The 15,261-nt window shown below is 42.7% G+C and overlaps 2 protein-coding genes across 2 annotated transcripts; both read left to right on the forward strand.

The window, feature by feature from the left end:
* Positions 1-3,702: 3,702 nt before the first annotated feature.
* LOC109485100 (C-type lectin-like) lies at positions 3,703-10,382 on the forward strand. Its single transcript, XM_019788534.1, has 2 exons — positions 3,703-4,096; positions 9,946-10,382. Exons 1-2 carry the CDS (start codon positions 3,718-3,720, stop codon positions 10,380-10,382), a joined length of 816 nt encoding a protein of 271 aa, XP_019644093.1. The 5' UTR covers positions 3,703-3,717.
* Positions 10,383-13,069: 2,687 nt separating this feature from the next.
* LOC109485101 lies at positions 13,070-15,104 on the forward strand. Its single transcript, XM_019788535.1, has one exon. It carries the CDS (start codon positions 13,127-13,129, stop codon positions 15,083-15,085), a length of 1,959 nt encoding a protein of 652 aa, XP_019644094.1. The 5' UTR covers positions 13,070-13,126; the 3' UTR covers positions 15,086-15,104.
* The last annotated feature ends 157 nt before the right edge of the window (positions 15,105-15,261 follow it).

A 15,261-nucleotide genomic window follows, 5' to 3' on the forward strand; every position in this document is an offset into this window, starting at 1 on the left:
TTTTTAACCTGTACATAATGACATTTGATAATTTTTGTACATAATCAATTCTGTGTATAACTTTTACCGAATTGTATATTTCATGTCTACTGATTTTTGATGTCTTATGTCTAATGTTTATTGTTTGACTTGGTTCCGTATTGTTTTGTATTATCATTTCAGGTTTGGGAGGACAACTTGTAAAGGCGTTGATACACCTGTTTTGTCCTCCCTTCCACTTGTTTTTGCATGTGGTAAATTCAAATAAAGAAATAAATAAAGAAATAAAGAAACATATTACGCAATGGAAAAAAATAACTAAAATTCATTCATTCGTTTTAATATGTTAAGTGATTTACACACACACACACACACACACACACACACACACACACACAGAACTGATTAAATATTTGAAGCAAAAGCATTAATTTAGAAGGAAAACATTATGATGTCAGCTGTAACTAGAGTTATTTTGTGTGTATGTGTGTGGGAGGTCCAAAGTAACGTTGAGTTTTTCTTCTTATTTCACATAAAAAACGGACGACGAAGAGAACACTTGGAATAGTTGGGTAAAAAAACAAGCTGCCAGGAAGCCCAAACACGCGTCACTTCTTGATTAGCACAAGAGCTACCCACCATCTAAATGTTGTCACCCTAGCATGTCTAGATCACGAGATATTAAAACCGGGAGTACTGGTGAAGTAGCATAACAAGCCGCCAGAGGGTAAGAAAGCTAATCATTTCGAGGTCTCATCATGACCTACGTACATACCAAATATCATGACAATACACATAAACCTTCTCGAGTTATCGTGTTAATAGTCAGACAGACAGACAGACAGACAAACACATACACGAACGCCTCCGAAGAAAAATTTCTTGGTGAAGGTAATAAGGGACCACTACAAAAAGTGGCCACGGTGACCAGGTGATCCTTGCGAAGATGGAGGTGGATATTTCTACAGGTTTGACTGTACAATGATTGAGATCAGGAATACATTCACATCACCACTCAAGATCTCAGTGGCATTTTCATATACACGTAGGTGGTCTGTACGTACATGTACCCTATTGAACAGACTTTGGCAACCTAATTATAAGAATTGAGTTAAAGAAATGTAGCAAAAATTAGGGGCTTACACATGATATATTAAGTTCAAGTCACAAGAACGATCGGAAACAAGGTTACTGATAGGCAGAAATGGGATTTCTGGTGGGAAAATTGAAAACAATAATGAAATTAATGAAGCTTTTCTTTAAAAGCCCGGCAAGATTGTGCCCCGAGGACCACTTCTGGACGACTTCTTTAACTCATGTAAGAGTGGTGAGAAGTCAGTGTGTTACAACAGTAAGAAGACACTGCAGTTCGCATCCTGTACAGTGTAGCAGTTATCTAAAACCTTAGCACCAGCTACAGAAGGTAGTGTAACCATGGGAGTGCTGACCGTGATTATACTGCCTGTCCTGCTGACTGTGGTCGCCACGGAGGCTGGTCAGGGGGCCGCGAAGGCTGGCAAACTGGGGGCCGCGGATGCTGGCCAGGGGGCCGCGGAGGCCAAGAAGTTCCAAGAACAGGCAGAAGAACCGTCCCTGTCTCACATCCCCGACACCATCAAGGCAATGCTGAGTGAAGGAAAACCCAACAGCAAAGGTAGGACATAAGGATTACTTCAACAAAGGTAGGACAGAAGAATTACTTGAATATGCCATTCAACTTACACTTTGTACACTAAGACTAAGTCTCTCAACACTCAAAATGAGATGCTATGAACCCTGGGACAAATTGAGCTGCATACCACTACCCAGTACAGGTATAAACCTGTGAAAATTATCTAGGTAACAGGGAGCACAGATTTCTTCTACTGATACTATTAATGTGTGCTGTGTATTAAGTAGGTCGTGTTTGTTGCCACCGCTCATAAAAGATGAAGCTAAAAACTGTAGATCTTGTTGGAGAAAAAAAGCCAAAGGGAGATGATGTTGTAACCTCCGCGACCGTTACCTGTATTCTGTAAAATTCAATGAGAACGAGCCTTAAGCTGGAGTCACATTTCCAACGGGGCCTGCTCGGCAAGTTCTTAGTGTAGACTTCGAACCCCGTCCGGCAAGGTACGTCGATGCAACGTCGTAACTTCACCGGACCAAGCCGTAACCTAGCCGCCGGGTCCCGCCAGGCGGCCGCACAGGCAGCTGTCCAAGATTATGACGTCACGTGTGCTGATCTGTGCTTTAATTGTTTAGAAGATGGTGGTTATAGAGGGTATTGTGATGTTCTCGACATAGCTCCATCATCAGTGAGTCATAATGACCACAAACGGGTCTGTGCATTTTGAATAGTGGCGAACCCACCATACCAGCCAGGGGCGTACCAGCCAGGGACTCGCTAGGATCACCCTTGGACTCCGCCAGGGACCCTGTAGCAGCCCTGCCGGAATTCAAGAACCAGTCAGCACGTGCACCCTACCGCATCCCGCACGGGTCAAGACAGGAGACTGACCGGGCACCGGACGGGTCCCTAACAGAAACCGGAGGAGCCGTAAAGGAACATTTAATTGTGACCCTAACAGCCGGCGCACGCTCGGCTTCATGACGCCGGCCGGCATCTACACCGAGAACATGCCTAGCAGGCCCCGTTTCACATGTGACTACAGCTTAAGTCAGAGATTAAACATCATGATTGAAGCTCGACTCACTAACAGCGAGGATTAACTGACCCACTAGGAGAAACAGGGGCTGCACATGCAGCTTTGGTTATTTGTCCAATATATTTAGTACTGAAAAAATTGTCTTTAAAAACAGGATAGCTATATGTAGAAAGGTCTATCCAATTATACCACCAAAAACTTTGCTATATGGTTCTCTATATGGTAAATTAATGGGATAGCACCCCTGTTATCCCATTAAATTCTCTTTCTGATAAATCAATGAGATAACAGGGGAGCTATGCCGTTAATTTACCATACTGGCCACGATTTTGGTGGCACATAAGGCCATGTTGCTTTGATTATATGGATGACATCCGCGCGCGCATGAATTTTCGGCCGTTTAAAAAAAAAGGTTTCAACCATACTGTAAATCGTACAAAACAGTTGCAAAATGAGCAAAAATATACCGTAAGTTACAAAAAAAACCATACCATTGTCGTAGAATGCCAAAATCAAACGAAAAAAGACGAAATTGTAAAGAAATGAACTTGAAGACTAGATTATTGGCTAAACCATATTCTGTCCCATTTGTTCAACCCTCATGACCACGTAGATTTCATAATAAAAACAACTCTTTTTTTTTTGCAAAACTTTTTTTTATTCGCACGCGCGCATCAATTTTGGTGTTCCCGGAGGATGTCATCCACATAATCAAATCAACATGGCCTAAGGTGAAAAAAATGGGACGAACAAATTATATACACTTATCCACATAATATCGATTAGCACGTTTTTTTTACAGTGAAATATTTTCCTGTACTAAATAAATGGGATAAATATTCAGATTTGCACGTGCAGTGTTCCCCAAACTTCAAAACACCTGTTGTAAGGGACCTGGCGATGTCATTATACATGTACTACTATGTATTAATCTGGTTACCGGTATTCGAAGAGGGTGGGTGCATTTCGCATTTTAAACACAGTTTACCTGCTTATGTTGCATGTATGTTATCATTTTGAACATGATCCATATTTGGCCTGTTTTTGATACAAAACTTGTTTTCCAGTATCTTGCCCTGAAGGTTACACAATGTGGCGTGAAGTCTGCTACAAGGCCTTCAACAAAATGAAGACCTACAGCGAAGCGGCGGCAGCCTGTCGTGCAGACAGCGGCACCCTCGCCATGCCCCGAGACGCTGAGACCGACGCCTTCCTCATCTCCCTGTACAAGTCCGTGAGCGATCACTGGAACTTCTGGATCGGCCTGCACGATCAGCGCGAAGAGGGAAGGTTTGAGTGGGTGGACGGGTCTCCACTTGGGTCGTACAGCTCCTGGGGTCCGGAAGAACCGAACAACTTTTTCGGAATGCAAGATTGCGTCTGTTACTCCTCAATGCCACACGAAAAAGACAAGTGGGACGACCAACAATGCTTCATGCTGTATTACTTCATATGCCAGGCTGCACCAGGTACTTCTTGTATCCGCACTATTTTATGAAGTCATTTCATTCATCAATAGTTGCACAACTTATTATCTGGATAAGGCGACGGACCATCATTTGGCGAACTAAATCATTTTTCATCCCATTTAATTTCTGCTCCTTTTTTCCAGAACGTCCATAGGCGACAGGCGGGACTCTCATCACTACTGTACAACGGCTCTCCGACCATCCGCAGTAAAGCTAACTAGAAAAACTTAAGACCGGGAATTAAAGCATTGGTTTAGATCAACATTTTTTCCTGTAGTTTATTCTACACGGGAAAATAAAATGTTATGAAACAGTAACATGGATGTCACATTTCAGTTTCCAGTTGTAGACGTTGGCACGTCTTGAATACTTTCATACATTTAAACAAGGCACACAATGTCCTTCTGATGACAGAAACATCTCAAGTTACCTTGATGAGAACAAACAATGAAACAGTTTAAAACCACTGTAATAATCAGGACTGTAACAATTCACGAGTTTCACATCCCCAGAATGCATTTCGAAAGCAGGGGTCTAAACCTCATTTGCATAGGACAGGAAGGCATCGGAATGATCCTGTTGACGTGAAACAGCTTGCTTTTCACTGTGTTTTGAAGTGTTGGGCATTTAATGCTCGACGTTAACTAAATTACTATGGGTTGAATTTGACAACAAATAATGAATGATTTTTTAAATTCGTGGTTTGTAACGTTACAGTGGTAACGCTATACTGATGCTGTAACGTTACAAACCACATGTTCCATGTTGAAAAGAACACAAAAACTTAATTCTCTATTTGTTGTCAGATTAGACCCATAGTATTAAATTTAATTAATGTTGACAATAAAATGCCCCAACACCTCAAAACACTCTGGAAAACAAGCTGTTTCACGTTAACAGGATCATTCCGATGCCTTCCTATGCAAATGAGGTTTAGTCCCCTGTTTTTGCAATGCATCCTGGGGATGGAAAGCTCGTGAATGAAACAGTTTGAAACCACTGTAACAATAAAGACTGTAACAATGTAACAATTTAATACCACTGTTATATCTGTTGTCTGTCATTGATACTGTCGTTAACGTTGTTAAGACTGTTTGGGATTTTGCGCTTTTTGGCTATTTCTGCAATAAATAGGAACTATTATGGTTCAATGCGGAAGTATGATTTTTTAACTGTGTCAGTGTGACAGGAAGGTTGGGTGTGTTGTGTTTGGTACTAACGAAATGAAACATACATGCATGAAACAAACGTTTGTCACTACACGCAAAAATTACTTCAACCCTGAATATGAATAAATGAATGGATGAATGAATAAATTGATTAATTTTTATTTACGTGTCTTGCGACTTTTGTCGCCCAGCCCATATAGGCTTATAAGACACCAAAACACAAACGTAAACATAAACATAGGTACAGAAATCATATAAACATAAATCCAAGTTTGAGTCAAAAGGTCAGATTGGAAACATCAAATAAAGAACTTAATATAACGTTGAACATACCATAATCGGTACATAAGAGTCAAAAGTGCACAAAGTCAACTCAAATTGTCAAAAGTACATATATGCAACTCAGAATAATTAATGAGACATATTACGCAATGGAAAAAACAACAAAAATTCATTCATTCTTTTTAATATGTTAAGTTAATTTCACACACACACACACACACAGAACTGATTAAATATTTGAAGCAAAAGCATTAATTTAGGAGGTAAACATTATGATGTCAGTTGTAACTAGAGTTATTGTGTGTGTATGTGGGGGGGGAGGGGTCCAAAGCAACGTTGAGGTTTTTTTCTTATTTTACATAAAAAACAGACGACGAAGAGAACACTTGGAATAGTTGGGTAAAAAAACAAGCTGCCAGGAAGCCCAAACACGCGTCACTTCTTGATTAGCACAAGAGCTACCCACCATCTAAATGTTGTCACCGTAGCTTGTCTAAATCACGAGATATAAAAACCGGGAGTACTGGTGAAGTAGCATAACAAGCCGCCAGAGGGTAAGAAAGCTAATCATTTCGAGGTCTCATCAAGACCTACGTACATACTAAATATCAAGACAATCCACATAAACCTTCTCGAGTTATCGTCTTAACAGACAGACAGACAAACACATACACGAACGCCTCCAAAGAAAATAAATTCTTGGTGAAAGTAATAAGGAACCACTACAAAAAGTGGCCACGGCCAGGTGATCCTCGCGAAGATAGAGGTGAATATTTCTACAGGTTTGACTGTACAATGATCGAGATCAGGAATACATCCACATCAACACTCAAAATCTCTGTGGCATTTTCATATACACGTGGGTGGTCTGTACGTACCCTATTGAACAGACTTTGGCAACCTAATTTTAAGAATTGAATTAAAGAAATGTAGCAAGAATTAGGGGCTTACACATGTATATATTAAGTTCAAGTCACAAGAACGACCGAAAACAAGGTTACTGATAGGCAGAAATGGGATTTCTGGTGGGAAAATTGAAAACAATAATGAAGTTAATGAAGCCTTTCTTTAAAAGCCCGGCAAGATTGTGCCCCGAGGACCACTTCTAGACGACTTCTTTAACTCATGTAAGAGTGGTGAGAAGTCAGTGTGTTACAGCAGTAAGAGGACACTGCAGTCCGCATCCTGTACAGTGTAGCAGTTATCTAAAGCCTTAGCACCAGCTACAGAAGGTAGTGTAACCATGGGTGTGCTAAGCGTGATTATACTGCCTGTCCTGCTGACTGTGGTCGTCGCGGTGGCTGGCCAGGGGGTAGCGGAGGCTGGCAAGTTGGGGGGCCGCGGAGGCTGGTCAGGGGACCGCGGAGGCTGGCCAGGGGGCCGCGGAGGCCAAGAAGTTCCAAGAACAGGCAGAAGAACCGCCCCTGTCTCACATCCACGACACCATCAAGGCAATGCTGAGTGAAGGAAAGCCCAGCAGCAAAGGTAGGACATAAGGATTACTTCAACAAAGGTAGGACAGAGAATTACTTGAATATGCAATTCAACTTTGTACACTAAGACTAAGTCTCTCAACACTCAAAATGAGATGCTATGAACCCTGGGACATATAGAGCTGCATACTACCACCCAGTACAGGTATAAACCTGTGAAAATTATCTAGGTAACAGGGAGCACACATTTCTTCTACTGATACTATTAATGTCGTGTAATAAGTATGCCGTGTTTGTTGCCACCGCTCATAAAAGATGAAGCTAAAAGCTGTAGATCTTGTTGGAGAAAAAAAGCCAAAGGGAGATGATGTTGTAACCTCCGCGACCGTTACCTGTATTCTGTAAAATTCAATGAGAACGAGCCTTAAGCTGGAGCAACATTTCCAACGTGGCGTGCTCGGCATGTTCTCGGTGTAGACGCCGGCCGGCGTCATGAAGCCGTGCGTGCGCCGGCTGTCAGGGCCTTTACGGCTCCCTGTCGAGGCGCTGAGGCGGCTCCTATTTTAAATTCACAAACTTTTGGTCCATTTGATGGCCGGTTTCTGTTAGGCACCCCTCTGATGCCCGGTCAGTCTCCCGTCTTTACCCGTGCGCTGTGTCATAGGGTTCCGACCGGCTCTTACACTTCGCAGCTTGATTGGCGGGGTCCAGGGGCGATCCTGGCGGGTCCCTGGCTGGTACGCCCCTAGCTGTAATGGTGGGTTCGCCCCCGTTTGAGTATGGACACTACGACTCACTGATGATAGAGCTATGTCGAGTCATTGTGACTTTCAGTCCTTCTAGAATAAAAAAAATGATTGAAAATCTCTGTTTGCATCGGATAACCACCTTCTTCTGAACAAGTAATGCACAGATCGGCACACGTGACGTGATGTATTTTTCTCGCCGGCGCCCGGGTTTTAAGTTTATACAGTTTATTCAATCAACAAAATCATACAAAAGCAGGGAATGCTGCATGCATCCCTGAAAGTTCCAGTTAAAATCAATTTGGCGACCGCTCGTGCTTGACCTGGTATTATAACACAATATTATTATTTATTATTGAGGTTCCCGGTATTCCAAGAGGAATGTAACAGCAGTAAAATTTAAACCCACTCTCACTTTTTTGCCTGTTTTAGTCAAATACATTTCCACACCTTTTATTTGTGTGTGTGTGTGTGGGGGGGGGTGTATTTTTAAGGATCCGAATCCGAATTTTTAAGGATCCGAGATCCAAAAATTGAAACTATGAAAATTGCACAATAGTAAAATCTATATATAGTTGAATGTTTGTTTATCTGTGATACAGTAATTTCCTCAATCAGTACAATTCAAAAGAGACCGGTCGACCAAACAAGAGCTCCAAGATGATACATTTGCCAAAGTATCTTCTCGAACCTTCCCATCTGCTAAATATCATGCACAACTATCCACATCTTCTCATTATGAACAAAACACTAGAACACATACACGAGCAGCGTGCTGCAGAGGTTTAGTTAACGTATTGTCGCAGCTAACTGAAACCCTGTCTGTTCTACCCCAGCAGGGATCCTGGATAGTGAAGCACCCCAAGGCGTCTTGAAACGTGACAAGCGCCGACTGTCCATGGCCACCACTGTTGAGAAACGCGACCAAGACGCCTTGAAACACCGCGTCCAACACGACATGCGCCGACTGTCAACCACTCGTCACAAAATTGGACATGCTTTAAGTAAAATTGTTTTTCAGCTGTTATGTTGACTCATTCCGATGGTCTATTTTCCACCACCATTAGCTTAAAAACACTTAATGCGAGGCACCGGTATCTATGTTTGGAGGCTGGGTGTATTTTGCCCTTTAAAAACAGTGTTGAACTGTATATGTTGCATGTATGTCATGATTTTCAACATGATACATATTTGGCCTGTTTTTCACACAAAACTTGTTTTCCAGCATCGTGTCTCGAAGGTTACACAATGGGGCAATCTCTGAGATCCGAACTTTTGACTATAAAATTGCACAATGGTAAAATCTACATATTTCAATGTCTGTTTTTATCTGTGATACAGTAATTTCCTCAATCAGTGAAATTCTAAAGAGACCAAACAAGAGCTCCAAGATCATATATTTGCCAAATTATCTTCTCGAACCTTCCTATCTTTTAAATAACATGCACAACTATCCACAAGATCTCAAGTTATGCTTTCCAAACACACATACATAACCTCCTGCAGAGTTTTAGTTAACGTATTGTCGCAGCTAACTAAAACCCTGTCTATTCTACCCCAGCACTGATCCTGGATAGTGAAGCACCCCGAGGTGCCTTGAAACGTCACCTGGATGACCTGCGCCAACTGCCCGCCACTGTTAAAGCCTTGAAAAGCGACCAAGACGCCTTAAAACGCGACCAGGATGCCTTGAAACGCGACCAAGACGCCTTGAAACGCGACCAAGACGCCTTGAAACGCAACCAAGACGCCTTAAAACGTGACCAAGACGCCTTGAAACGCGACCAAGGCGCCTTGAAACGCGACCAAGACGCCATGAAACAACGCGACCAATACGACATGCGCCGACTGTCCATCACTGTTGACGACTTGAAGCGCGACCATGACAACTTACGCCAACTGTCCACTGCTGTTGACGCCTTGAAGCGCGAACTGGACAACGAGCGCAGCCGGATCGCCACCTTGGAGCAGGGTCTACACAAAATTGGACAGACTTTTAGTAAATTGGTTTTCAGCTGTTATGTTGACTCATTCTGATTGTCTTCTTTCCACCACCATTAGCTTAAAAACACTTAATGCGAGGCACCGGTATCTATGTTGGGAGGCTGGGTGTATTATGCCTTTTAAAAACAGTGTTAAACTGTATATGTTGCATGTAGGTCATGATTTTCAACAAGATCCATATTTGGCCTGTTTTTGATACAAAACTTCTTTTCCAGCATCGTGTCCAAAAGGTTACACAATGTGGCGAGGAATCTGCTACAAGGCCTTTAACAAAATGAAGGCCTTCAACGAAGCGGCGGCAGCCTGTCGTGCAGACGGCGGCACCCTCGCCATGCCCCGAGACGCTGAGACCGACGCCTTCCTCATCTCCCTGTACAAGTTCGTGAGCGAACACTCGAACTTCTGGATCGGCCTGCACGATCGGCGCAAATGGACAAGGTTTGAGTGGGTGGACGGTTCTGCACTTGGGCCGTACAGCTCCTGGGCTCCGGGACAACCGCGCCCCGGTTGGGGCGCCGCCAGGGAAGCTTGCGTCTCTTACTCCTCAAGGCCATCCCAGAAAGACAAGTGGGGCAACGAAAACTGCCACATGCGGTATCACTTTATATGCCAGGCTGCACCAGGTACTTACTGTATCCGCTCTATTTCATGAAGCCATTTCATCCAGTAATCATAGCACAGCTTATTAATAAGTACATATCTGGATAAGGTGGCAGACCATCATTTGGCGAACCAAATCATTTTTTATCCCTTATAATTCGGCTCGGTTTTTTTTTCAGGACGTCCATAGGCGACAGGCGGGACTCTCACCACTACTGTACAACGGCTCCGACCATCCGCGGTAAAATTAACTAGAAAAACTTAAGACCTGGAGATATAGCATTGGTTTTTGATCATTTAGATCAACATTTTTTCTAACAAGTTTATTCTACACGGGAAAATAGAATGTTATGAAACAGTAACATAGATGTCACACTTCAGTTTCCAGTTGTAGACTTTGGCACGTCTTATATACTTTCATGCCTTTTCACAAGGCACACAATGTCCTCCTGATGACAGAATCATCTCAAGTTACCTTGATGAGAACAAACAATGAAACAGTTTAAAACCATTGTAATAATCAGGACTGTAACAATTCACGAGTTTCCCATCCCCAGAATGCATTGCTAAACCTTATTTGCATAGGACAGGAAGGCATCGGAATGATCCTGTTGACGTGAAACAGCTTGTTTTTCAATGTGTTTTGAGGTGTTGTGGCATTTTATGCTCAACGTTAACTACATTACTCTGGGTTGAATCTGACAACAGATAGAGCATGAATATGTGGTTTGTAACGTTGTAGTGGTAACGCTATACTGATGCTGTAATGTTACAAACCACATGTTCCATGTTGAAAATAACACAAAAACTTCATTCTCTATCTGTTGTCAGATTCGACCCATAGTAATTTAATTAATGCTGATCATAAAATGCCCCAACACCTCAAACACACTGAAAAACAAGCTGTTTCACGTCAACATGATCATTCCGATGCCTTCCTATACAAATGAGGTTTAGACCCCTGTTTTTGTAATGTATCCTGGAGATGGGAAACTCGTGAATGAAACAGTTTGAAACCACTGTAACAATAAAGACTGTAACAATGAAACGTCACTGTTATATCTGTTGTCTGTCATTGATACTGTTGTTAACATTGTTAAGACTGCTTAAGAGTTTGCGCTTTTTGGCTATTCACACAATAAAAAGAACTACTATGGTTCAATGCGGATGTATGATTTGATTTTTTAACTGTGTCAGTGTGACAGGAAGGTTGGGTGTGCTATGTTTGGTACTAACGAAATGAAATATCAATGCATGAAACAAACGTTTGTCTGCAAAAATTACTGAATTAATGAAGCATATTACGTAATGGAAAAAACAACTAAAATTTATTCATTCGTTTTAATATGTTAAGTGATTTACACACACACACAAACACTAATGAAATATTTGACCCACGGCCGTTGCTAATTAATTTACGAGGTAAACATTATATGTGGGGGGGGGGTCCAAAGTAACGTTGAGTTTTTCTTCTTATTTTGTATATAAAGAACGGACGACGAAGAGAACACTTGGAAGAGTTGTGTAAAGAACTTTATTTTCCTTTCCGTCCCACATTTTATCTATCTTCAGCTATCTCTTGGCCTTGAAACAGACTCGTTGAAGAAAGATGACATATTCTTAAAGCTTTCATGACAATGTGTACATTCCTTTGAACATGAAGTAAGGACAACACTGAAAACATCTTGTTAGAATTAGTTCATTTCTTCTCCGTCTTGTAGACTCAAATTGACTCTAACATCCTACAAGCAGGTCAGACACTTAATCATGGGGATAGTATCCACAGTGCCCACCTCAAATGTAGCTACATATTCTTTAGAAAACATTGTTTATAAAAAAAAATTTCATCATTCAGCATTTCATCATTCAAATTCAGCTTGTCTGGGTGGTTCCCTAATTCTAAGTCTCTTACAGTCTGCTCTAGAACTCCGATCTAGATATATAAAAATAAACAAGAGAATAGCCAAAAAGCCCTATGTTACTCCATTTTGAAGTGGTGTGTGTCAAAGGTGTGAATGGCGTTCTAGGGACATGTGCGAAAGGTATCCCCATACAAAATTGCAGGTCATTCGGATTTAATACCAGGGCTTCAGATCCCAAAATGTACATTTTTTTGCCTGAAATAGCCAAATAAAACAATTCTAATAGACTGCCTTGTATCTAAAAGAAAATGATGATGCCAAATGTCATGTCATTAACCCCCCTACCCCCCCGTCCACCCCAAAAAATTAAGAAATTGGAGTAGAAGGAGAGGGAGAAGAAGATACACGAGGGAAAACAATATATTTCAGGCATACCAAGTTTTATGATTGAAATATAAATATTGCAAAAAGCCTCGGATCCGGACAATGAGAATGAGCCGATCCTTACATCTGCTTGGAGATCATAGTACCCTCGGCCTCCACGCGCACGTTTTGCTCTTTGTACTCTGACGAACAAATCACCTGCCGTTGTACAAACATGAGACGGGAACAAAAGGGCAAAGATCTGGGAACACAGAAGGTGAGTAACCCCAATACGAGCCCGGTGAAACAGACCGTTGTGGCTACCTGATCTCTCCGGCGGTGATAGTGTGTCCGCCCGTCCAGCCTCCCGCTCAGCGCACGGTAGGGATTTCAATTATTCACCACGAAGTATCAGAAAGACAGGCTAACCAGATCGAGTGCCAGACAAAAAAAAATCTGCGACTGAAACACTCCAAAGTCGGCCCGCAGAGAATGGTCCAAGAGTTACACAGGTACGAAAATATTTGACATCTCAGCATTTGCCCACTATAGAGTCGCGTATGTAAAAACTATGGCGTACAACGTGCTACAGTCTACACATGTCAACCGACGCCGACTGAAGAACGTTACACGAGGACTGTGCATAGCCATAGTCTTTCTTTTAGGGGTGTTGGTGTATATCCAGTATCTCATAGGTCTAAATATACGCACTAACGTCATCACTAAAGGAGTAGTTTACTCGTTCGAAGAGTGGAAACGGGATGATATGGTGGCACCAACCACTGAATTGGAAACAGTCGTCTGCAAGCAACCACATCTAGAGTTAAACCGTCCTGAAATAGCGCACTGGTTCCACGATATCAACCGCTTCACCTGCACTGGTCGCGACGACGTGTTCACCATACAAGATGGCGTGGTCACAGTCGACATGGTCAAAGTTCACAAACACATAGCCCCGGAGTTCGACAAGTGCCAACTTTGGTCCTTCCACAGAATCGACGACGAGGAGGCTGTATTCAAAAACAAAGTAGAGGAGAGGGTTGTGGACACGAGTGATTCTGTTCGGCTGAATTTTAACGTCACGACCGACTTCTTTAGAGTGAAGTGTGGAGAGTTTGAAAGGTATGTCTCTCACATCTATCCAAACCCAAACTTACTGGTACCACAGAGTCGCCCCGTTTTAAAAATGAGCCCGAACCCCTTTCAAGACGTCAGTGTGTTGATGCTCGGTTTCGACTCGACATCTTGTTTAAATTTCATGCGGAAATTGCCGAAGGTTTACGACTATTTGACAAAAGAAATGGGCGCCGTTGTGCTTCGAGGATATAACATAGTAGGCGACGCGACCGCAGGTGCATTCATACCTATCCTCACAGGCCACACGGAGGCAGAGCTACCGAACGTCAAAAGAAACACGAAGAATTCACAATTTGTTGACGCGTACCCGCTTATCTGGAAACAGTACAAAAAGAAAGGATACGCCACCCAGTTCGCAGAAGACATGCCCGGTTTTGCCGCGTTTAACCTACGTTTAAACGGATTCAAAGAACAACCCACGGACCACTACATGCGGCCATTTTGGCACAAAATAGACGAAGGGCCCACATTTTGCTACGGGTCCGTCCCAAAGCACGTTATGATGTTTGACTACCTGAAGGAGTTTCACCTGGCGTACGAGAGTTCCCGGCCACGGTTTGGGTTCACTTTTCTCACTCAGATCAGCCACGATGACCTGAATATCATCGAACTGGTACAGCAGGATCTATTGAACCTACTCTCAGGTCTGTACGAGGAGGGGCATTTGAACAACACTATTATGGTCGTCTTTAGTGATCACGGTCCAAGGTATGGAAACATGAGGGAAACATTACAGGGGAAAATAGAGGAAAGACTGCCTTTTATGTCTATTGTACTCCCGGATAGCATCAAACGCAACCACCCGAAAGTCTTGAAAACATTGCAGCAAAATTCGGACAGGTTGACCACACCATTTGACATGTACGCTACGTTAGCTGACGTTATAGGACACAAAGATCCGCACCTACCGGCGCCTAACGGTCTACCTCGGGCGATCAGTCTCTTCACAAAAATCCCCGCCAACCGGACTTGTCAAGACGCGGGGATTGAGACGCATTGGTGCGCCTGTCTGCAGTGGAAATCTATTCCGCCAGAGGGCAGTGTCGCCACGAAGGTTGCCAAGTTCTTGGTTGCACACATCAACGCCCTCATCAAGCCCTACATGAGTCTGTGCCACCAACTGTCGATTGTAAACGTGACCCATGCCGAGGCGGCTGAACCAGATAACCAAAACGGCATCACGTATAGAGATGTACAGATCACAGTAGAGACCACGCCGGGACTGGCACTGTTTGAAGCGACTGTTCATATCACGGAAAAGCTCGGAAACGACTCCATGACTGTTACTTCAGACATCAGTAGAATTAACAAGTATGGACACCAAAGCGACTGTGTCCTGAACACGAATCCAGAACTTCGAAAGTATTGCTACTGTAGGGAAGATAAAAATTGACCACTACTTGCCTTGAGAGAAGGAGAAAAAAAGACTAATTATCATTATTATGAATTTCACGAAGAAAATACATTCCAAATCAAGCCTTATTCACTGCAATTAACGGGCGAACCAATTATTATATAAGGACTAATCGCAGGGCTTTTGAGAAGAAAGTATTCTGTATGGGCCAATCG

Source organism: Branchiostoma belcheri, unplaced genomic scaffold (assembly GCF_001625305.1).
Source record: "Branchiostoma belcheri isolate BF01 breed outbred unplaced genomic scaffold, Haploidv18h27 scaffold720, whole genome shotgun sequence".
Taxonomy (NCBI): domain Eukaryota; kingdom Metazoa; phylum Chordata; class Leptocardii; order Amphioxiformes; family Branchiostomatidae; genus Branchiostoma; species Branchiostoma belcheri.

What these genes read in the sequence shown, in the direction of transcription:
- LOC109485101 (XM_019788535.1), top strand. Translation starts at nt 13,127, where the DNA reads ATGGCGTACAACGTGCTACAGTCTACACATGTCAACCGACGCCGACTG.
- LOC109485100 (XM_019788534.1), top strand. Translation starts at nt 3,718, where the DNA reads ATGTGGCGTGAAGTCTGCTACAAGGCCTTCAACAAAATGAAGACCTAC. An exon ending in CATATGCCAGGCTGCACCAG is followed by an intron (nt 4,097 to 9,945) that starts GTACTTCTTGTA and finishes CTTCTTTTCCAG; the next exon opens with CATCGTGTCCAAAAGGTTAC.